The 23,916-nt window shown below is 47.2% G+C and overlaps 2 protein-coding genes across 3 annotated transcripts in view; one reads left to right on the top strand and one right to left on the bottom strand.

Moving 5' to 3' along the window:
- The window catches only part of CNTROB (centrobin, centriole duplication and spindle assembly protein), a 36,479-nt gene extending 23,324 nt beyond the window's left edge, over positions 1-13,155 (bottom strand). The window contains exons 1-7 of one of the 2 annotated variants that reach the window (XM_060682668.2): positions 12,931-13,155; positions 9,394-9,870; positions 9,219-9,309; positions 8,315-8,396; positions 6,388-6,553; positions 1,621-1,737; positions 439-555 (exon numbers count right to left, since the gene is read on the bottom strand). In XM_060682668.2, coding sequence (XP_060538651.2) covers positions 439-555; positions 1,621-1,737; positions 6,388-6,553; positions 8,315-8,396; positions 9,219-9,309; positions 9,394-9,735 — 915 coding nt within the window. In that variant the 5' untranslated portion in view covers positions 9,736-9,870; positions 12,931-13,155. Of the gene's footprint in view, positions 1-438; positions 556-1,620; positions 1,738-6,387; positions 6,554-8,314; positions 8,397-9,218; positions 9,310-9,393; positions 9,871-12,891 lie in introns of both variants that reach the window. The other variant, XM_087891633.1, reaches the window with a different exon arrangement.
- On the top strand, positions 13,039-22,564 carry TRAPPC1 (trafficking protein particle complex subunit 1). Its single transcript, XM_034427072.2, has 5 exons — positions 13,039-13,250; positions 13,442-13,540; positions 20,592-20,662; positions 20,837-20,975; positions 21,865-22,564. Exons 2-5 carry the CDS (start codon positions 13,442-13,444, stop codon positions 21,991-21,993), a joined length of 438 nt encoding a protein of 145 aa, XP_034282963.1. The 5' UTR covers positions 13,039-13,250; the 3' UTR covers positions 21,994-22,564.
- Positions 22,565-23,916: the final 1,352 nt, after the last annotated feature.

Below are 23,916 nucleotides of genomic sequence, written 5' to 3'. Positions count from 1 at the left end.
ATTTATGTCGCCAAGCGGGGCATTTGTTCAGTGGGCTTCGCCCCCATTTTACGACCTTCCATGCCTCAGTGGTTAAGTCAGTAAGACGATTGTAAAAGTGAATCTGGCTTCCCCCATGATGACTTCGCTGGTCGGAAGGTCGCAAAGGTGGATGAAGTGACCCCGAGGCGCAGCAACCGTCATAAATACGAGTCAGTTGCCAAGCGTCTGAATTATAATCATGTGACCATGCGGGGGAGGGGGGCTTGCAACGGTCGTAAGTGTTAAACATGGTCCTAAGCCACTTTAAGTTCGAACGGTCACTACACAACGATTGTCTTGGTGGAAATCAATATTTAAAAGGGAAAGTTGAGCTCCTGTGAAGAACAGAGGAGGGGACGAGGGGTTCTCCCGTGCGCAAGGGCAGGGGACGATGGAGCCCCGCCCAAAATGACCCACCTCCTTCTGCCTCCCCAGCCCCTGCTCGGCAGCCTCCTTCTCAGTCTGCAGCCTCCGCAGGGACACCATCCGCTCGGCCTGCTGCTGGTTCCAGCCTTCCACCACTTTGGCCAAAGTCTGGCGAGAAAAGAAAAGGGGAATCGGTTGAAAAACAAACCACGTTTCTCGTCGCCTAGAAAAGCCTCAGAGACAGGCCTTTTTTTTTTTTTCCTTTCCCTTCTCCAGGGCGGAGAGACTACTACGCCATCCATGCTCCCCAGATAGCCCGGCCATGATTGGGGTGGACGGGAGATGGAATCCGAAAGATTTGCAGGAGGTTTCTGGACTAGGAAGGTTCTCTGAATCGGAAAGACAGAGGAGAGGGTGAGGTTCTGGCATTGAGAGACGGTTTGGTCTAGTGGTTAAAGCATCAGGCTGAAAAAATGGGAGTCCGTGAGTTCTAGTTGTGTCTTAGGTATGAAAGCCGGCTGGGTGACATTGGGCCAATCATCAGGAGACGGTGAGTTCTAGTCCCACCTTAAGCCAGCTAGGTGACTTTGGGCCAATCACTAAGAGATGGTGAGTTCCAGTCCTGCCTTAGGCATGGAAGCTGGCTGGGTGACATTGAGCCAATCACCAGGAGACAAGGAATTCTAGTTCAGCCTTAGGCATGAAAACCAAAGGAATTGAGGTTTGTGGAGTGGGGGAGGCGGAAGGGGGGGGAGAGGAGGAGGAGGAAGAGGAGGAAGAAGAGGAGGAGAAGGTCCTTATTGCTCTCTGAGCTGTTTTCTTGCAGACGTTTCACGACCCAGCTAGGTAATATCATCAGTGCCGGTTAACTGCACTTCCTTCCAGCACTGATGTGTCCTCTAGCAGGGCCATAAAAAGTCTGCAAGTAAACAAAGGAGCTCAGAGATCACCCAGGAGGCCACATTCCTCCTCCACCTCCCTCCTCCTCCTCCCCTTCTCCTTCTCCTCCACTCTGCAAACCCTTCCAGCACTGATGATGTTACCTAGTTGGGTCACGAAATGTCTGCAAGAAAACAACCCAGCTCCGAGAGCTCCAGGGACTCCTGAATCCACTAAGCGAAACCTCCTGCGGAGACCCAGCCGAGCCCCCCCCACACACACACACTTTGCAGGAATTGTTCTCTCCTTGTCTCCTCCTGCCCCACCGCCCCCCACCGCCCAGCCGAGGCTCACCTTATCCAGCTGCTCGATCATGCTGTCTTTCCTCTGGTCGGCCGAGATGGCCACCGCCAGCTGTTGCTGCAGTTCCAGGATGCGGTTCTGGAGGACCTGGATGTGCCGCTCGCAGTGCTGAGAAAAAACGGGAATAGATTAGAATAGAGTAACAGAGTTGGAAGAGACCCTGGAGGTCCTCTAGTCCAACCCCCTGCAGAGTAGAGAATAGAATAGAATAGAATAGAATAGAATAGAATAGAATAGAATAGAATAGAATAGAATAGAATAGAATAGAATAGAATAGAATAGAATAGAAAATACGGAATGGAATGGAATGGAATGGAATGGAATAGATAGAGAATATAATAGAAAAAATAGAAAAAATAGAATAAAATAGAATAGAATCTCTCGGCCCTGCACTGAACAGAGGATGCAATGAAGGGTCTGGATTGAGTGCAACAGACCACAGATAGTCCTTGATTTACAACCGTTCGTTTAGTGTCTGTTCGAAGTTAACCACGGCACTGAAAAAAAGTGACTTGGGATTGTTTTTTTCACACTTAACGACCGTTGCTGCATTCCCTCCCCCCCCCCCCACGGTCATGTGATCAATTTATGACAGTTGCAATGTCATATAAAGGTCACGCGTGATCTCGTTTTAAAACAGTCCCAATGAGACAAGTCTGTGGGGAAGCCAGATTCTCACTTAACCACCGTGTGACTAAGGGAACAACGGCAGGGCTTCACTTAACAACGGTGGGAAGGAAGGTCGTAAAATGGGGGGCAAAACTCCCTTCACTGTCTTGCTTAGCAACGGAAATGTTGGCCTCCATTGGGGCCGTAAGTTGTGGGCTCCCTGGAAAATGCCTGTCTGTCCATTTATTAATATCCCACGTCTAATATTTTTATAAGTAACTGAAGGTGGTGAATCCTCCTCTCCTCCTCCTCCTCCCTTTTGCCTTTTGAGTTTGCTCACTTTGGTTAAACTATTGCAGGAACTCCTCGACTTACAACTGTTCATTTAGTGACCAAAGTTACAACGTCCCTGAAAAAAATGACTTGGGACCGTTTCCCACCTACCCCCTCCCTTTACAACCATTGTAGCATTCCCCCGGGCTCAAAATTCAGAGGCTCGGCAACTGACTCATTTTTATGACGGTTGCGGTGTCATGCGATCGGTTTCGGCGACCTTCTGATGAGCAAAGTCAACGGGGATTCACTTAACAACGTGTGACTAACTTAACAACTAAACTGGGGCAGAGCGCCCTTCCCGAGCATTGCACTTAGCGGCAGGAATTTGGGGCTCGATTGTCCTAAGTCAAGGGGCACAAAAACGCCATAAAATGAGACAGAGTTCCCTTCCCAAGCGTTTCACTTAGCAGCAGGAATTTGGGGCTCAATTGTCGTAAGTGAAGGGGCAGAAAAACGCCATAAAATGGGGCAGAGCTCCCTTCCCAAGTGTTTCAGCGGCAGGAATTTGGGGCTCAATTGCAAGTGAAGGGGCAGGAAAATGCCATAAAATGGGACAGAGTTCCCTTCCCAAGTGTTTCACTTAGCAGCAGGAATTGGGGGCTCCATTATGGGTCGTAAGTCGAGGGCTACCTGTATCCTCTTTGGCCACAGGGAGATTTTGCCCCTATTGCAAGTGGAAACGGGCAGGTAAGGGGCGGTGAAGCAGGTGAACAAGGACCACAGGAAAGGTCACCGGAGGCCACTCGGAGCGGCTGAGCCGAGGAGCTTTGCTTAATGTCCTAACACCACCTGACCTATCCCTTCCCCCCCCCCAAGCCAGGCCTGCCCGTGGCTGCAAGAAAGCATCCGGCCGGCCGGTAACGCCAAGCAATTGCTTGTCCCACTTAGAAGCCTTTCCGGGGGGGCAGGGGGGAAACATCTGTAGAAACCCCCTGTAGCGGCCGTGCGGAAGACGGTCGTTGTTGCGAGGAATCAGTTGACCTTAAGACTTTGGAAAGAGTTCAGAGAAGAGCAACTTAAGATGATTAAAGGCCTGGAGATTAAAACCTATGAAGAACGGCTGCAGGATTTGGGTATGGGCCAGTCGGGAGAAAAGAAGGACCGGGGGGGGGGGGGGGGGACGACATGATAGCAGCATTCCGGTATTTGAGGGGCTGCCATGAAAAAAAAAGGGGGGGGGTGTCAACCTATTCTCCAAAGCATGAGAGAGAAGGACAAGAAAGGCAACGGATGGAAATGAATCAAGGAGAGAAGCAACCTGGAATTGAGGGGAAACGTCCTGACAGGGGGGACAGTTAACCAGTGGAACAGCTTGCCACCGGAAGTTGTGGGTGCTTCATCACTGCAGGCTTTTAAGAAGAGACTGGACAGTCACTTGTCTGAAATGGTATAGGGTCTCCTGGTTGAGCAAGGGGCTGGACTAGAAAACCTCCTTTCCTTTCCTGTCTCCTTTCCTTCTTTCTTTTTCTTTCTTTTCCTTTCTTTTCTCTTTCCTTTTCCTTTCTCCTTTCCTTTTCTGTCTCCTTTTCTTTCCTTTCCTTTCCTCTTTCCTTTCTCCTTTCCTTCTTTCCTTTCCTTTCCCTAATTCTAATTCTAATTATTCTATTTCCAATTCTAATAGGTCATCTAGTCCAACCCCCCACCCACCCAAACAGGAAACTCTACCCTATTTCTGACAGAGGGCAGTCCAGTCTCTTCTTGAAAGCCTCCAGGGATGAAGCTCCCACAACTTCTGAAGGCAACTTCTGTTCCATCGGTTGATGGTTCTCACTATCTGAAAATTTCTCATTTCCAGGATGAATCTTTCCTAGTTGCACTACTATTAATCTTGTCACTGTTCCCATCACCCATCTCCTCCCAATTATGACTATGACTGTAACCTTGTTGCTGGTATCCTTACGATTTATATTGACTGTTTCCTAATATGATTTGATTGCTTATTTGTACCCTATGACGGTCATTAAGTGTCGTATCTTATGATTCTTGACGAATGTATCTTTTCTTTTATGTACACTGAGACAGGGGTGAAATCCAGCAGGTTCTAACAGGTTCTGGAGAACCGGTAGCGGAAATTTTGAGTAGTTCGGAGAACCGGCAAATATCACCTTTGGCTGGCCCAAGAGTGGGGAGGGAATGGAGATTTTGCAATATCTTTCCTCCAGGAGGGGAGGGAATGGAGATTTTGTAGTATCCTTCCCCTGGAGTGGGGTGGGAACGCCCTGCCACGCCCACCAAGCCACGCCCACAGAACAGGTAGGGAAAAATTTTGGATTTCGCCCCTGCACTGAGAGCATATGCACCAAAGACAAATTCCTTGTGTGTCCAATCACACTTGGCCAATAAAGAATTCTATTCTATTCTATTCTAGTTCAGTTTCTATCCATTATTCCTTGTCTGGCTTTTGGGTGCTTTGGAAAATAGGTTGACCCCCTCCTCTCTGGGGCAGCCCCTCAAATATTGAAATCGTGTCTCCCCTGGTCCTTCTCTTCACTAGACCAGCCATGCCCAGTTCCTGCAACCGTTCATCGTATGTTTTAGCCTCCAGGCCCCTAATCATCCTGGTTGCTCTTCTCTGCACTCTTTCTAGAGTCTCAACATCTTTTTTATAGTGTGGTGACCAAAATTGGATGCAGTACTCTAGGTGTGGTCTTACTAAGGCTTTAGAGAGTGGTGTTAGTACCTCCCTTGATCTTGATTGTATCCCTCGGTTAATGCAATTTAGGATTGTGTTGGCTTTTTTGGCTGCTGCCACACACTGTTGGCTCCTATTTAGCTGGTTGTCCACTAAGACTTGTTTTCTCGGGATCCAAAGAACCAACTGCCTGGGCACCCAATCGCTGCCATGATCCTTGGCCAAATGCCCCCCACCTGAAAAAGACTTTAGGGTAGGAGTGCCAACCTTGGAACTCTTAAGACTTGTGGACTTCAACTCCCAGTATTCCCCAGCCAACCACATAGGGTAACTTTCTTAATAAATGGTGGGTATGCAGTAAGCGTCATATATCTTGTTGAAGCTGTTGTGGCTCCTGTGTCATCGGCAGGAGAGGACTCCGAGAGTGAAGGAGAGGAGTTGGCAAGGCCTCCCTCTCCAGGACCCTCCTCTCTGGCAATGCCTTCAGTGTCTGACGAAGGGAAAGAGATAGGGCCAGGGCCAAGCACGTCCACACAGCCACAGGTGGACAGTGATGAGGGTAATGAGTCTTGGCTGGATCCACGCCAGCGTCGCAGAGATAAGCGCGCGCAACAGAAGAAAAGGCGTGCCTGAGATTAGGCTGACCACTGGACCACACCCCACAGGATATAAAAGGGAGCGTGGTGGCCAGTCAAACCTTGTGACGAACAAAGCTGAAAGCTTCCACGTCATTCTGCATTGCCGGACTTTTTGCTATAGACTTTGCTGGATTATGTCTGGACTTGATTGACTCCGTAATTATTGAGCTGTTTCTTTTGATGTATCAGAAGTGGGGAGAAGTTATCTCTCCTCTTCGTAAATAATAAACTCTTGGCAGGCAGCCACTAGGTTGTTGCCAAGTTCCGTTATCATAAGGAAAGGGATTTTGCCGGCTGGTTTGGTCTTTAACTCTTGAATGTCTGTTGGGGTGTGTGCGTGTGGTTGGGGACAGAACAGAAGCCCACAGGTCTTAAAAGTTGCCAAAATTGGGCAATCTGCCTTAGGAGGTTGGGTTTAGGACAAACAAGGCCTCCCAAACTAGCATTCTCAAGCCCAATTAGGAAGGCACCTGGTTCGTGGCCCATGCCCTCGCTTACCCACGATCCTTTGCAACCCCGCGACGATCCCCGAGTCCAACTCACTTTCCGCCGAGCCTGTTCTTTCTCCAAAGCGTCTTTTAGCAAGCGGGGATCCAGTTGGGAGACTTGATCGTGGAAGTGGCCCAGGCGCAGGCTGGTGTAGCGGGGGAAGAGATCCTCGAAGCTGGCCAGAGATCCCGGAGGGGAGACTTCGTGCAGAGGACGGGCGCTAAACGAAGCCAAGAGAAGCAAATTTAGCAAGGAGAAAAAAAAGGCCAAAGGCAACAAGGAAGCTAGCAGGAAGTTGCAAATCGTGGTTGTTTCCTGAATGGCCAAAGCGGAAGTGATATAAACTGGACAAATCCACCTGATATTTCCCATCGTATCACTTAGTGACTGATCTGCCAGTGGTTGTTAAGTGAAAACTGCCTCTAACAGAATCTGGTAAGGACCGGCAAATCCTCAATTTACAACCGTTTATAGAGATTTTTCAAAGTTACAACGGCACTGAAAAAAGTGACTTGTGACCGATTTTCACACTTACGACCATTGCAGCATCCCCGTGGTTACGTGATCAAAATTCAGACCCTTGAGTCAGATTTTTTTTTTTTTTTAATTTGATTTATATGCCGCCCTTCTCCGGAGACTCAGGGCGGCTTACAATGCGTTAAGCAATAGCCTTCATCCTTTTGTATATTTATACAAAGTCAGCTTATTGCCCCCACAAACTGGGTCCTCAATTTACCTACCTTAGAAAGGATGGAAGGCTGAGTCAACCTTGAGCCTGGTGAGAATTGAACTTGCAGTAATTGCAGGCAGCTGGTCTTAATCACAATGCTATCAGTCTGCTGAGCCACCAGGCCCTATTAATTTATGATGGCGGCAGTGTCCTGGGGTCACATGATCCCCTTTTGCGACCGTTGGACGAACAAAGTCAATGGGGAAGCTGGATTCATTTAATAACAGTGTTATTAATTTAACAACCAAGGCTATTCACTTAACAAATGTGGCAAGAAAAGTCGTAAAATGGGGCAAAGCTCACTTAACAAATGTCTCACTTAGCAATGTACGTTTTGGGCTCAATTGTGGTCGTAAGTCGAGACGACCTGTATTGTTGCTCTGGGCTTTAAAAAATTGGTTAGGGAACACTTCCTGCCTATTTGCCTCAAGGTTATAAATTTAAATAAATAAATAAATAAATTTTGTATTTATTTACTTATTTCTTTTGTAGTGTATACTGGAGGGGATGACCCTTTGAGAGCTGCATGCAACAAAATTTCATTTTAATGTATGCCGATCAGTGTACAATTCTGTTATATTTTATTCTATTCTAGAATGTGAAAATATTTACAGACCCTTTGCATCCTGGACATAAATTGTTTCAACTCCTACCCTCAAAACGACGCTATAGAGCACCAAGACAACTAGACGCAAGGACAGTTTTTTCCTGAACGCCATCACTCTGCTAAACAAATAATTCCCTCAACACTGTCAAACTATTCACTAAGGCTGCATTACTATTGCTATTAATCTTCTCATCGTTCCCATTGCCCATCTCTTCCCATTTGTGACTGCATGACTGTAACTTTGTTGCTTATATCCTTGCGAATTATATTTATATTGTTTCCTAGTATGATTTGATTGCTTATTGTACTGTATGACTGTCACTGGATGTTGTGCCTTGTGATTCTTGACGAGTGTATCTTGTCTTTTTATGTACAGAGAGCATATGCACCAAAGACAAATTCCTTGTGTGTCCAATCACACTTGGCCAATAAAGAATTCTATTCTATTCTATTCTATTCTATTCTATTCTATTCTATTCTATTCTATTCTATTCTATTCTATTCTATTCTATTCTATTCCTATTTCTACTCTACTCCTGTTCTGTTCTGTTCTGTTCTTCTCTACACTACTCTACTCTACTCTACTCTACCTTCCTTACTCTCTGCACTTAAAGAGACCACCGACTCAGCTAAGGCCGTCTTACTTGAGCAGGGCACCCGTGCTGTCACTCTCGAAGGAATCGTCATCTTTGCGTTCCAAGGACTCCAGCGTGACTGTCGGGCCCCCTGCGAGAAGAGAGCACAAAAAGGGCAGCTGAAAGCAGGCACGGCTTTCAGGGGTACTTCTGTAGGGGAAGAAGTGGCAGAAGGTGGGGCGGAGTCAAAAAAGAGCTTTTGAGAAGATTCCCGCGTAGAGGCTTTCAGCCATAAAGCAGTATAATTGGACCTTCACATGTGGCCCTTATCTTTCCCACTAGACAACTTTCCCTACAATTCTCACCAGAACAGGCGAGAAGTGCCAGATCAAAGATTTCAGGGAGCCTATTGCAATGGATCACTAGCCCAACTGTTCTCTCCTTCCCCTATTTTAGCATGAAATAGAGCCCCATTATCTTGGCTGGGGGATTAAAGGAATCTCAGTTCGACTTATAGAAAGGCGCTAAATTGAAGGGCTGTTTTGTGAAATAAAATAAACTCTTAGAAAATTAGACCGCCAGTTTAGCCTACTGTTTAAGTCACCAGCTGAAAATTGGGAATTGTAGTCCTGCCTTAGGCATGAAAGCCATACGGGTAACTTTGGGTCAATCACCAGGAGATAGTGAGTTCTAGTCCTGCCTTAGGTACGAAAACCAACTGGGTGACTTTGGACCAATCCTCCTCTCTCTCAGCTCAACCCACCTCACAGGTTTGTTGTTGTGGAGAAACTAGGAGTAGGAAGGAATATTCCGTACGTTCGCCATCTTAAGTTATGTATAAAAATAATATAAGGAGGTTTCTAAATGCAATAAATAAAATATCTGTTGTCGGGCCCCTGTAGGCATGTTGGGGATTTTATTTATCCCTTCATTTCACATCCCATCCAGGCCATTCCCCTTTTCCCACTCTCACCAGGCACATCTCTGGATCCCCGCAGCATACTCTGCAGATGGCACCGCACGTTCTCCATCTCCGAAATATGGCGGGACTCAGCCACGGCGCCCTACAAGAAACGGAGAGGCTTAGCCACCCACCAAAAGCTTTCCTGCAATCTGGTGGCGGTTTGTCCTAGAGGTCACTTTCTCACCTGCCTAAATGCGCTGGCTTCCACGCCTGCGGAAAGACGATGGCTCAGCTCTTCCGCCAGAGTGTCGAGATCGACGTCGGCATCCATGGCTTTCCTAGCCAGGGCAGAGCCGTGCTGTCCCTCCAGCCGAGAAGAGGCCAGAGCCTCGGCCTGCCGGCTCTGGTGAAGAGAGGCGTAGAGCTGGGTGGTGACTTTGGAGGTATACGGGGTGGCCAGCTGAGAACAGGGCACCTGCTGCCCAGGGGTTGGGGGATCCGAGGTTGGCAGCAGCTCCATGTCGCTTAAGAGATCGTCGCTGTGGAGGGAAGAGCTCAGAGCTCTCCTGAGGCCCTTCTCAGCCATGGTCCCGGGGTCCTAAGTAAGGGGCTGTAGTCAGCACAAGCATTCTGAGCTCAGAAGGCTGGGACTTTTGTCATAATGGAGCCCCAAACGCCGGCAGCAGGAGGCTGGAACCACCACCAGGAAAGCAGCTGGTCCCTGGAAAAGAATAATAATAAAAAAAAAGCAGTTCAAATTCAGAACACAGAGGAAGAAAGCCAGGGGAACAAGTCCTGCTTTTCCCTGGATGTTTTTAAAATGATCTGTCAGACGGATTTTGGTAGTTTTGTCTGCCTATCCAGCCCTGCCCAATGATCTGGAATAACCAGATGTGGATGTTTAACCACGTCAGTGGAGCTCTCGCCTCACAATCAGGAAGCTGTGAGTTCAATCCTAAATAGAGGCAGATATTTCCCTCTCTCTCTGGCACACTGAGAATATATCTGCTGAAAAAAACTCTGCATTGGCGACAGGAAGGGCATCCGGCCAGTAAAACACTCAGCTTCATTCAGTTGCCAAAGACTCCACCCCGCACGGGATTATGGGGTTATTAAAAGAAGATAATGAGTTGCAGGATGTCAGCTGTTTCAAGCAAAGCTGCCTTGTGTAATTGGCTAATGGGGATTCTTTGTCAATGCCAATGGTGTTCCAGCGGTGGCTCCAGATATTTTGGGGAATTGCATCCAAGGCCCTTGGGACCACTGGTGCTCCTTTTTTTGCTTCTGTGTGCCACCGTCGTTCCACTTCTCTTTGCGTTTTACGATCTTCACTTCTTTCTCTTCTCTTCTGCCGACTCTTCCGCCACCTCCACTCTCCAGATGTTTCAGTTTCATTCAAATTGTTGGAAGAAATTTCCCTATGTTCGTTCCCCAGCTGTGAAGCAGTCACCGATGCTGAGAAGAAATGGACATGAAAGCCACTGCCAGAAAAGGGATCCTTTAATTTAGGAAGGCAAGTAAAGTCGTGACACAGCTCGAACGTTCCTGGTATGCTTGGACACTACCCTGGATTGTGCCGAGGACGAAATAATGGGCAAAAATTATTTGCCCTAGCACAAAATGGGGGATTGCGGGAAGTATACCCCAAAAGGACAATGCCAGAAACCTCACAGCACCAGAAACTCAAGCCAGCTCTTCCCCCCTTTAAGAAAACCAAGAAGCACCAGCTGAAAGAAAAACACAAAGCAGCCCTGCTAACAGAACTGGCAGTGGAAACACTTAAGTAGAGCCATTAAGATAAGGGGAATCAGGCTAAAAATAAACCCTCCAAGGTAAACCAAAACTCCCTTTTTCCTGCCTCCCTGACAGAATTAACCTTTAGGACAGGAATCACAAAAGACCTGGGACCAAGATTAAACCCAGCAAAACAGGAAAAGAACAGGGCAATCAGAAACACATCTAAAACCCATCAAGCTGCAGGAGGATTTTCAAAGGAAAATGAAGTATAAAAAAGGTACAGGCTTGCCATCCGAATCTGCTTGCAAGCCAGGAATCACTCTCCAGTTGTGTCCCTACTTTCTTCTTCTTCTTCTTCTTCTTCTTCTTCTTCTTCTTCTTCTTCTTCTTCTTCTTCTTCTTCTTCTTCTTTCTTCTTCTCCTCCTCCTCCTCCTCTTCTTCTTCTTCTTCTTCTGCCATATCCGTCATCGGACGTTGGCAATCATGTTGGCGATCCTACTTTTGTCAACAGTCACATGGAAAAGGGCTGCGGAGTTTTATCCAAACCGGTCCCTTAAGGTTTTGAAGGCATGATGTTCTTCTTCTGCCTGGACCTCATTTGCCTTCCATCTTTCCCTGGAGGATTAAGTGAAGCATGGCGTATTTTTCTGGCTGTCGCATCCCATGTCCGAAATATTCTAACTTTCACTTTTTTAATGGCTTTGATGATCTCCCTTGGCTTTCCCAGGCGGCTTATCCTCTCCTCTTTTATGATTTTGTTAACCGAGTTTATACGTATAACAGCCGTCTGTAAATCCACATTTCAAAGTTCCTTCAAGCAGTTTTCTGTCAAGAGACCAACTCTCCACTCCGTAGAGCAGGATAGAAAAGATGTAACATCTACTTTTCTTGCCTTCCTTGAATTAAAAGGATCCCTTTTCTGGCAGCTGGCTTCCGTGTCTGCTTCTTCTCAGCATCGGCGACTGCTTCCCAGCTGGGGGAACAAACACAGGGAAATTTCTTCCAACCGTAGTACCGTTTCCCCGAAAATAAGACCCTGTCTTATTTTTTTTTTTTTTCTGAACCCTGAAATAAGCGCTTGGCCTTATTGCCATGCGCTCAAAAGACCGATTGGGCTTATTATCAGGGGGATGTCGTATTTTGGGGGGAAACAGGGTAGTACTCTATTTATTACATTTCTATGCCATCTGGCTGTCCGAGGTGACACTGAATGGCTTGTTATATTGTAAAAATTATTCCGATTCCGAGGGGGGGAAATCACAAAAAAATGTGATTTTGAGCTCAGGGAACATGAAAATTTGGGTGAGGCTTTTTCCTCTTCTTCTTCTTCTTTTTCTTCTCTGGTTCCTCCTCAGCCTGGCCCAGAATCCGCTCCCCAACCTTGAGAAAGCTCAGTTGGGGAAGGAGAGGATGGGAGACCACCAGGAAATCCCAAAGACAAGAGGAGCAGCGAAAGCAAACTCCCCCCCCCCAATATTGTGTCCTGGGCTCCAAAATGGCTTCCTGTGGATGACCCCTTTCCCCTCAGAACCCCCCCTCCACAGCCCCCCCTCTCCTTCAACCTCCTCAGCTGACCCACCACTTTGGACTCCATCTCCCATCGTCCCCCGCGAGCTCAACCAGGCTCCCAGGGAGGCCAATGGGAGTTGGAGTCCTGCACATTTGTGGGGGAGGGGGGCCCCTCCTCCACCCGAGGTAAATTGTGTCCCCCCTCCCCCACTCGAGGTAAATTGTGTTCCCCTCCCCCACTCCTGAGGTAAACCGTGTCCACCCACCCCCACCCGAGGTAAATTGTGTCCCTCCTCCCCCACCCCTGAGGTAAACCGTGTCCCCCCTCCCCCATTCCTGAGGTAAATTGTGTCCCCCCTCCCCCACTCCTGAAGTAAACCGTGTCCCCCCTCCCCCACTCCTGAGGTAAACCGTGTCCCCCTCCCCCCCCAGCGTCCCCTCCCCGTCATTTTAGCGCCCTCCTCCCCGCCTCGGGTCCTCGCTTTTGAGACCCACTTTGCTGCCCTCGCCAGGCCTCTAGGCCGCCATCCCCGCCGTTTCGGTCCTCGCCGGGGCCCCCGCTCGGCTTCTTTCGCCCCCGCGCAACGCCGGGCAAAGCCTCAGGGGACGGGAGCGGAGTGAAGCCGACGCCGCCATTTTCCTTCCGGGCAAGTCTTTCTCCCCTCCCCACCCCCCACCCCGCTCCGTCGTACGGGCAAGGCCCCCGCCTGAAGGGCGCGCGCGACGGCGCATGCTCGGGGAGAAGGGCGGGCCGAAAGCGAGGTGGCGGGGGGCCAATCAGCGACCGCGGTCGAGGCGGAAGCGAAGGACGTCGGGCCTGCAGGTTGTCATAGAGACGGGGAGCGGCGGCTGAGGTAAATATTTGAGGGCCCCCCCCGAAAAATCTGAGGGGGTGGTGGTGGTGGATGATGGGCGGCGTTATCCTCATGACGGGTGTATTGATATCCCTCTGTGTTGTTGGGGGGCTGAGGGGTGGCTCTCCCGCAGCCGGGCTCTAACTTGGGGGTCCCCTGCCTGCCCCCCCTTTTTGTCTCCCTCCCCCCAGATGACGGTGCACAACCTCTACCTCTTCGACCGCAACGGCGCCTGCCTGCACTACAGCGAGTGGAACCGCAAGAAGCAGGCCGGCATTTCCAAGGAGGAGGTGAGGCCCCCCTAACCCACCCCCACGGCCCCCACATGGGAGGGGGGGCGGAGGGGGGAGCACTGCCCTCTGCACGCGCTCAGAGGCCTCGGCCAGGCTCCTTTGCGGGGGGGGTCTCTTGGCACCCAGAATTATTATTATTATTATTAATAATAATAATAATATTAATTAATAATAATAATATTAATATTATTTACTTCATTAAACATGAAACTCAGTCAACGGAACATTCAAAAATGCATCACAAATCCCATTGACTGGTTTTTGTTGTTAATATTAATAATAATAATAATTTATTTTATTCATTAAACATGAAACTCAGTATACAATTATTATTATTTTCTCTTTTATTCATTAAACATGAAAGTCAACTGAACATTTAAAAATGCATCACAAATCCCATTGACTGGTTGTTGTTAATATTAATAATAATAATAATATTTACTTTATTCATTAAACATGAAACTCAGTATATAATTATTATTATTATTTTCTCTTTTATTCATTAAACATGAAAGTCAACTGAACATTCAAAAATGCATCACAAATCCCATTGACTGGTGGTTGTTGTAAATATAATAATAATAATATTTACTTTATTCATTAAACATGAAACTCAGTATATTATTATTATTATTATTATTATTATTATTATTATTATTATTATTATTATTATTTATTAAATTTCTATACCGCCCTACTCCCGAAGGACTCAGGGCGGTGTACAGCCATGATATAATTGGTATATAATTATTATTATTTTCTCTTTTATTCATTAAACATGAAAGTCAACTGAACATTTAAAAATGCATCACAAATCCCATTGACTGGTTGTTGTTAATATTAATAATAATAATAATATTTTCTCTTATTCATTAAACATGAAACTCAGTTGACTGAACATTCAAAAATGCATTACAAATACCATTGACTGCTGCCAATGTTATTGTTGTAGTTGTTATATTGTTATAGAACAGATTATTATAATTCATTCGTTATCATCATTAATAATTAATATTATTTAACCGCAGAAAATCACAACAGAAGCCCAGGGTGGGTAGTCCTCGACTTACGACCACAATGACCACCACCACCACGCACACCACACCCCAAAACATTTCTGTTGTAAAGTCAGGCAGTTGTTAAGTGAGTTTGGCTCCATTTTAATTACCTTCCTTCCTACGGTTGTTAAGTGAATCGCTGCAATAGCAATAGCCCTTAGACTTATATATCGCTTCACAGTGCTTTTACAGAGTGCTTTTACATAAGCGGTTTACAGAGTCAGCATATTTGCCCCCAACAATCTGGGTCCTCATTTTACCCGCCTTGGAAGGATGGAAGGCTGAGTCAACCTTGAGCTGGTCAGGATCGAACTCCTGGCAGTGGGCAGAATTAGCCTGCAATACTGCACTCTAACCACTATGTCACTTTGGCTTCCTTCCTTCTCATTTTCCTTCCTTCACAATAGCACTTAGATTTATATAGTGCTTTACAGTGCTTTACAGCCTTCTCAGTGGTTTACAGAGTTAGCCTCTTGCCCCCAACAATCTGGGTCCTCATTTTACCCGCCTTGGAAGGATGGAAGGCTGAGTTAACCTTGAGCCGGTCAGGATCTAACTCCTGGCAGTGGGCAGAATTAGCCTGCAATACTGCACTCTTACCACTGTGTCACTATGGCTTCCTTCCTTCTCATTTTCCTTCCTTCCTTCTTGTCTTTTCTCTTCCTTCCTTCCTTCCCTCCCTCCCTCTTTTCCCTTCCTTCCTTCCTTCTTGTCTTTTCTCTTCCTTCCCTCCCTCCCTCTCTTTTACCTTCCTTCCTTCTTTCCTTCCTTCTTGTCTTTTCTCTTCCTTCCCTCCCTCCCTCTCTTTTCCCTTCCTTCCTTCCTTCCTTCCTTCTTGTCTTTTCTCTTCCTTCCTTCCTTCCTTCCTTTCTAAGGAATAGCAGTTAGACTTATATACCGCTTCATAGTGCTTTACAGCCCTCTCTAAGCAGTTTACAGAGTCAGCCTATTGCCCCCAACCATTTGGGTCCTCGTTTTACCAACCTCGGAAGGATGGAAGGCTGAGTCAGTCTTGAGCCTGGTGAGATTCGAACTGCCAAACTGCTGGCAGCCAATGATCAGCAGAAGTAGCCTATGGTACTGCACTCTACGCGCCACTTCGCTCTTATAAGTTGTTAAGTTAGTCACACGGGCGTTAAGTGAAGCTGCCTTCCTCCCCTTGACTTTGCTCTTGGGAAGGTCACAAAAGGGGGCTCACGTGATCTGGGCCACTGCAACCGTCATAAATATGAATCACTTGCCAAGCGTCTGAATTTTGCTCACATGACCACGGGGAGGATGCAACGGTCATAAGCGTGAAAAACGGTCGTAAATCTGTTTTTCCGGTGCCGTTGTCACTAAGTGAACTGTTGCAAATTGAGGACTACCTCTATTCAGATTATTCAATGATTCAAATAATTTAATTTAATGTATTGGCCACAGGGTAACTCTGGGTGGCTTAACAACATTGAAAAGATAAAATTGTAAAAAAACCCTATAGACAAGATAAATACAGGTAGCCCTCAATTTAGGACCACAATTAAGCCCAAAATTTAGGTGGTTAAGTGAGATGTTTGCAAAGTGAGTTTTGCCCCTGTTTTATGACCTTCCTTGCCGTAGTTGTTAAGCGAATAACTGTTACATTAGTCACACGGTTGTTAAGCAAATCTGGCTTCCCCATCTGTCTTTGCTTGTCAGAAGGTCGCAAAAGGGGGATGCTGTGACCCGTCATAAAACTGAGTCAGTTGCCCAGCGTCTAAATTTTGATCACCTATCCCTGAGGATGCTGCAAAGGTCGTAAGTGTGAAAACAGCCCGTCACTTTTTTTCAGTGCCGTTGTAACTTCAGACGGTCGTACAATGACCTGTCGTAAATCGAGGACTATCTGTGATCTTAACTTGCTGTAAACCCAATTGGGGTCTTTTTGAATTCGGGTGGGCCATCAAAATTGTGCTAGAAATAAATAAAAAAAAACCCAACTTGTAGTGAGAGGACTTACATCCCATTAAATCCACGAAAGCTTTCCAGAAAACCCCAGTTTGCCCTTTTCTAAAGGCCCGATCTGACCTATTACAATTGTATTCCAAACCGAGGAGCATTCGAACACCCATCATCCCCAGCCAATATGGCCGCGGACTGTGGGAGGATGGGAGTTACAGCTCCATTTACCCCTAAGGAACAAAACCCCTGTGGTGAGGTAGATGGGCCGTTTTAAAAATCTGCTAACTAAATCGATAAAAAAAACCCCGCAAACCTCACTTGGGAGATGTCCTTTGATGTGACATCCCCAAAAGCTGATTTAAGCTTCCAACGCTTGCCGATAAGTGTTATTTCAGTTTGACCGGGGTTTAAAAAAAAAAACGCGCTGCTAATCTCGCCCGATACGAATCTTTCAAAAAAATTTGGTGGGGCTCCAAGGGAGCAGGGCTTAGCTGTTAATGGATTAAAAAAAAAACCCTTTAAGCTGATTGAATGCCATGCTTACATGTGCTTTGGCAGCTGCCGCTGGCCGCAGAGAGACGAAAGGAACGGTGGGGCTTAGCTTTGTACTGCTGCTTTTAGCCAGGTATCAGAGCTTCTTTAACTACTGCTCTTTATCCTGTGTGTAGAGGGGCAGAGGAAAAGCGGGCGGGAGTAGGATCAAAAATCCAGAACTAGGATGACCCGGGAGTCCACCGTCTTGCCCGGTGCAGGAATCCAAATCCAACGTCCCACGGATGGCTGGCCAACCCCAGCTGGACACCTCCAGTGAAGAGGATGGGTCATTGGTTTCACCCTTGAATTGTGAGGAAGTATCAGGGGACATGGTGGCTCGGTGGCTAAGATGTTGAGCTCGTCGATCGAAAGTTCGGCAGTTCAGCGGTTCGAATCCCGAGCGCCGCGTCACGGGGTGAGCTCCCGTGACCAGCCCCAGCTTCTGCCAATTTAGCAGTTTGAAAGCACGTGAAAAATGCAAGTAGAAAAAATAGGGACCCCCTTCGATGGGAAGGGAACAGCGTTCCGTGCGCCTTTGGTGTTGAGTCACGCCGGCCACATAATCATAGAAGACGTCTTCAGACAGCGCTGGCTCTTCGGCTTTGAAACGGAGATGAGTACCGCCCCCTAGAGTCAGGAAAGACTAGCACGTATATGCGAGGGGAACTTTTACCTTTTATCAGGGGCGAACAACCAGACCCACCCATCTAAGGTTCAAGTCGACTATTTATTTTTATTTTATTATTTTATTAATTCAATTTGTATGCCGCCCCTCTCCGAAGACTCAGGGTGGCATTATTGTTCTCTGCCTTTGGTACAGGAATCTTTCCCCAGACCGGCAGTGTTCGCATGGGAACGGCCAGATAAGGCTCTAAGGTGATGGTGCGTCCAACCTTGGAAACTTTTAAAGACTTGTGAACTTCAGCTCCCAGAATTCCCCAGCCAGGAGGGTTTTCCAGAACGCAGCATGGATAGGACTAGAACAAATGTACCTTTTTTTCTTTTTCTTTCCTTTTTAAATTGGGAAACTTTCTTAGTAGATCATGGGAATGCGGTGGATGTAATATACCTTGATTTCAGCAACATGGAAAAAAAAATGACCCATAACAAATTAAATTAATGAACGAATTAGAGGTGGGCTAGATGGTGTGACAATTTAAAGGGGAAAGTAATGCGCTGGTTGAGGAATTCTGGGAGTTGAAGTCCACAGGTCTTAAAAGTTGCCGAAGTTGGAACCCCCCGCCCCCCAAGGCATTCAGGGGAATTTAGACCTAACCCTCTTGTGTTTACATAATGAGTCCAAGGCTAATTCCCCACTTGACTCCCATCTAGGATTCTGGCTCTCCAACAGAACATTTTTTTTCTAACATTGGGGTGGGATCTGCCGTCCCGTAATTTTAATTCACAATTCTGGGTCCTGCACCCCATTCAACACCCATATCTATGCAGGAAGGTTTTTTTTCCCCCACAATACAAGGAGCATGAGACCAAAATAATGTTGCCCCATGGTGTTCAGCAGGGGAAGGGTTAACCTTGACAGACCGTCTCCTCATAAGACTTTCTGAGCCCCGCTGGGCCCTGCCTGCAGCCTCTGAAGCCTGAAGCTGTGTTTTTGGGTTTTTTTGTCCGACCGACCGCTGTGTCGGAAGCCTTTAAAGCTTGGATAAACAGAACAGCACAATGTCCCCTTGTGTTGAATTGCCTTCATTTGCATAAACTTGGTGCAGTGTGGTGCCAAAGCATTACGAGTCGACTGAAAAAAAGCCTGGCCTCTCGCTCCTTTCGAGACTTAGCATTTTAAAATTAGAATTTAACCCAGAATTAAGGAGAAAATCCTTGTCAGCGAGAATAATTGTAGGGCAGTCCTGGACTTAAAAGCCGCCACCGCCGTTGAGCTCCAAAATTTCCGTGGCTCTTGCCAGACAGTTCTTCCGTGAGTTTTGCTTGCCCCTGTTTTACGACTTGATCTTGCCATCGCTGCGGCTGATAAGTTACTAACATGGTTGTTAAGTGAATCTGGCTTCTCCCCTCTCCCCCCCGACTTTGCTGGTCAGAAGGTCGCAAAAGCGCATCACGTGACCTTGGGACATCGTGACCGTTCTAAGTACGAACCAATGGCCAAGCCCCTAAATTTTGATTGCCAGACCCTGGGGATGCCTCGACGGTCGTGACTCTGAAATACGGTCCTAAGTCACATTTTTCAATGCCATTGCAGCTTTGAACGGTCACTAAACAAACTGTCGTAAGCCAGGGACTACCTTTATTAAGGCTTAGAGCTTTTAGAATAACTTTATTGTTGCTTTGAATGCACACTCATCAGCATACGTTAAAATGAAATTTTGTTGCGTGCAGCTCTCAAAGGGTCACCCCCTCGGATATGCACTACATAACCATGAGAGAAAGAAAGAAAAAGAGAGAAAAAAGGAAAAGAAGGGAGGGAGGGGGAAAGGAAGGAAGGAAGAGAAAGAAAGAAAGAAAGAGAAAGAAGAAAGAAAGAAAGAAAGAAAGAGAAAGAAAGAAGAAAGAAGGAAAGGAAGAAAGAAAGAAAGAAAGGGAGGGATGAAGGGAGTGAAGGAAGAGAAAGGGAAAGAAAAAAGGGAGGGGAGGAATGGAGGGAAGGAGGAAGAGAAGAAAGGTGAGAGAGGCGGGAGGGAAGGAAGGGAGGAAGAGAAGAAAAGAAAGGAGGGAGGGAGGAACGGAGGAAGGAAGAGAAAGGAGAGGGAGGGGGGAAGGAATGAAGAGAATGGGAAAAAGAAAAAGGAAAGGAAGGGAGGAAGGAAGGAAGGATGAGAAAGAAAAGAGAAAGGGAGGGAGGAACGGAGGAAGGAAGAGAAAAAGAGGGAGGGGGAAGGAAGGAAGAGACCGGGGAAAAGAAAAGAAAGGGAGGGAGGAACGGAGGAAGGAAGAGAAAAAGGAGAGGGAGGGGGGAAGGAAGGAAGGAAGAGAATGGGAAAAAGAAAAAGGAAAGGAAGGGAGGAAGGAAGGAAGGATGAGAAAGAAAAGAGAAAGAGGGAGGAACGGAGGAAGGAAGAGAAAAAGAGGGAGGGGGAAGGAAGGAAGAGACCGGGGAAAAGAAAAGAAAGGGAGGGAGGAACGGAGGAAGGAAGAGAAAAAGGAGAGGGAGGGGGGAAGGAAGGAAGAGAATGGGAAAAAGAAAAAGGAAAGGAAGGGAGGAAGGAAGGAAGGATGAGAAAGAAAAGAGAAAAGGACGGAGGAACGGAGGAAGGAAGAGAAAAAGAGGGAGGGGGAAGGAAGGAAGAGACCGGGGAAAAGAAAAGAAAGGGAGGGAGGAAGGATGAGAAAGAGAAAGGGAGGGAGGAACGGAGGAAGAGAAAAAGAAAGGAGAGAGAGAGAGAAAGGAGGAAAGGGAGGAACTGAGAAAGGAAGAGAAAGAAAGAATTAATACAAAATTATGCATATGCCCACCTGTGTTATATGACCCAGAGCGACCTGTTTTCTGTATCCCATAATGGCCCCTCATCCCTTCTCTCTCTTTCTTTCTCCCTCTCTCTCTCTCTCTCTTCTCCCCATCCCAGGAATTCAAGCTGATGTATGGGATGCTATTCTCCATCCGCTCCTTCGTTAGCAAAATGAGCCCTGTGGATATGTATCCTTTTTCTCTCCCCCCCCCCCTCACTGGACAATCTCAGGGTGGGAGTGAAGGACCCCTCGGGGATTTTTCTTCCTCGTATACCTACCCCTAAAGCCGCACTTTGCAAGACTTGACGCCTGGCAGGACGGCGAAGAGGGCGTTTGTTTCCCTTAACGTCCCGCTCCGCAGGAAGGACGGCTTCCTCGCCTTCCAAACCAGCAAGTACAAGCTGCACTACTACGAGACGCCCAGCGGACTCAAGGTGGTGATGAACACAGACCTGGGAGTGGGCAACATCCAGGACATCCTGCACCAGATCTACAGCTATGTGAGGATGTGTGTGTTGTTGTGGTCCTCGTCTTACGACTTGGAACCGGGGCCCGAATTGTCAACCGCTAAGCAAGCCAGCCGCTTGTTAAAATGGAATCGTGCCCAACGGAATGGCTTGAGTTATTTAAAGCTTGAAGGAATCAAAAAGAAACATTTTTGCCGGCGGTCGCTTTCCAGTTTTCCTGCGGAAATTGGAAAAGGCCTTTTTTTTTTTTTTTAAATGAAGTCTCAGCAAGTTTAAGAAATCTTTTTGCACTGTCATCTAAAACGACTGGGGAATCTTAATAAGCGGAATGAAAAAGGTTCCGGCAATAGAAGAAAAATATTGGTAGCGCAGGATCGTTTTCTTGTGGAGAGGAGGAGGAGGAGGAGAGGAGGACTGCGGGCTACTTGGTGCTCTCTGAGCTTGGTTGTTTTCTTGCAGACGTTTTGTGACCCAGCTAGGCAACATCATCAGTGTTAGAAGGGAGGGGGGCTTGCAGAGCCGAGGACGGGGGAGGACTTGGGGGCTCCTTGGTGCTCTCTAAGCTTGCTGGTTTTTCTTGCCGACAATTCACTACCCTAGCAGGTAACAACATCAGTGCTGGAAGAAAGCGGGATTTGCTCACCCTTACAGAGCAAACTGATGAGGTTATCTAGTCAGGTGATGTGACGTCCGGCAGTTAAAAGGTTCCTTTTCATTCCTTCTGGGAAGATTCGACACTATCAAATGCCTTCTTCATGGGGAAAAAAAATATAAAAAGACGAATTGGACCCTTCGAAGGCCACAATCCTGCCCCATTTTTCCTCTCTCGGGGGGAGGGGGGCGTTGGGTGGGCTCGGGGGGTGGGGGAAGGGTACGGAATCCCCGCTTACCACCCCACCTCTGTTTCTCCCCTCTCCCTTAGATTTACGTGGAGTACGTGGTCAAAAACCCCCTCTGCAGCTTAAACGAGAGCATCCAGAGTGAACTTTTCCGGAACAAATTGGACAGTTTCGTCCGGGCTTTGCCCTTTTTTTCGGCTCGTGCCGGCTAGCTCTCTCTCTCTCTCTCTCTCTCTCTCTTTTTTTGGGGGGGGGGACACTCCCCCCACCCCAAGGACTCCGTGGAGCATGAACAGTCCAGAAATAGCACGCCATCATCATCATTTCCCATGATGCTGGGCATTTGCATTCCTTTCAACAAGGAATTTCCCCTCCGAAGAACTGGATCCGGATGTTGCTCCATCACTGGATATCGCTCTTATTTATAGCGGAATATTCTGATTTTTCTTTTCTTTTTTTTTTTAATAAATCGGATCTCAGTTATTTCGGGATATTCGGACCACGGTTTTCTTTTTCTCCCCATTCGGGACTTGTCTTTTGGGGTTTGTCTTTGAGGAGTCGTCGGTCTCTTCGTTCGACTTTTAAACCGTCACTGAACGGGACGGCCGTGAGCCTGCGTTGAAGGAGGTTGGGAGTTTTTACGCTGCTGTTTTGCTCCTGCTTTGTTGATTTTTCTTGGGCTTCGAGGCCCCGAAACGGAAAGGAAAAATAGAAGCGTTTCAGTAGCAGAAGGAAATGCAGTCTCGCGTCGTCGCTCAGAAAAATAAATATATAGCCGGGTGACTCCTTTGTGTGTATTTTTTTTATTCCATGAATTTTTTGCTCTCTGGATTCAGAGCCAGGTTTATTATTCCCAGTTTCTTGCATACACGTGGTCCTCGATTTACGACAGTTCATTTAGTGACCGAAGCTACAACAGCACCGAAAAGAGTGAAACTCTGATGACCGTTTTTCATACGTAACGACCGTGTTTGTAACTTTTGACGGCCGCAGCGATTTGACTTCGCCACCGTGGCGAGGAAGGTCGTAAAACTCGCTTCGCTGTCTCGCTTAACCACAGAAACGTTGGGCTCGTTTGTGGTCGTAAGCCGAGGGCTCCCTGTCCCCTTGGCCAATCTGAAAGACAACGGGTGGCAGCCTTCAGAGGTTACTTGTGGGGCAGTGCCAGCAGGATGGGAACGGGGCAATGCCCCAGGAAGGTCCCGAAACGAAATACTGTACCGATCGATAGCCCACGTTCTTCAAATCTCTGCTTTTATGTTTTCCGGCTGTTGTTTTTCTCCCTGGAGTACCTTGGATGAGCCTCTCCAGGTTATAGAATAAATCCTAGAATAATAATAATACCGTTGAAAGAGAAATCTTGGAGGTCTTCTAATCCAACCCCCCCAGACAAGTTGGCTGAACTGGGGCAACAGCGCACGTGTCCATAGGTTCGCCATCGTGACCATATACCATTTTGAACAAGTAGCTGACCAGTTTCTTCTTAAAAACCTCCACCACAACTTCTGGTGGCAAGCAGTTCCTCTGGTTAATTGTTCTCACTGTCGGGAAATTTCCCCTTCATTTCAAGTGGCTTCTCTCCTTGATGAGTTTCCATCCATTGCTTCTCGTCCTGCCTTCTGGCGCTTTGGAGAAAAGCTTCACTCCCTCCTCTTTGGGGCAGCCCCTCCAATAGTGGAATATTGCCATCATGTCATCGTCCCCCCCATTCCTTCTTTTCATTAAACGAGACATCCCCAATTCCTCCTGTTTGATCCTTTTCTAATCCTCTCGGTTGCTCTTCTCTGCACTCTTTCCAGAGTCGTCTTTCCTTTTTTAAAAAAAAATGCATCCAGAAATGTCTTTTTTAGTTCCGGCAGTGCATAAATGAAGGCTTAATCTGTTCTCCGTTCTTTGGAAATTTGCAGACTTCACTTTAGGGACTTCCTCTGCGTAACGACGACAGCTACTGACTGGATCTCCAAACTCGACATTAAACTCTGAAATGTTATTTCTGTTTTCCTCTTAGGGTTTCTTACTGCTCTTTTTCGAACCGTTTTAATTGTTTTAACCGGTAAAAATGAAGTGTTTTAATATTGTGTGTGACCAGCCATACGCTAAATAAATAAATGCAGGATGCGTAATGGGAGCTGGGC

The sequence above is a fragment of the Pantherophis guttatus genome, chromosome 4 (assembly GCF_059756535.1).
Source record: "Pantherophis guttatus breed Tessera chromosome 4, ASM5975653v1, whole genome shotgun sequence".
NCBI classification, from domain to species: domain Eukaryota; kingdom Metazoa; phylum Chordata; class Lepidosauria; order Squamata; family Colubridae; genus Pantherophis; species Pantherophis guttatus.
Note: the sequence above shows the minus strand (reverse complement) of the source record. Positions and strands in the feature narration are given on the sequence as shown.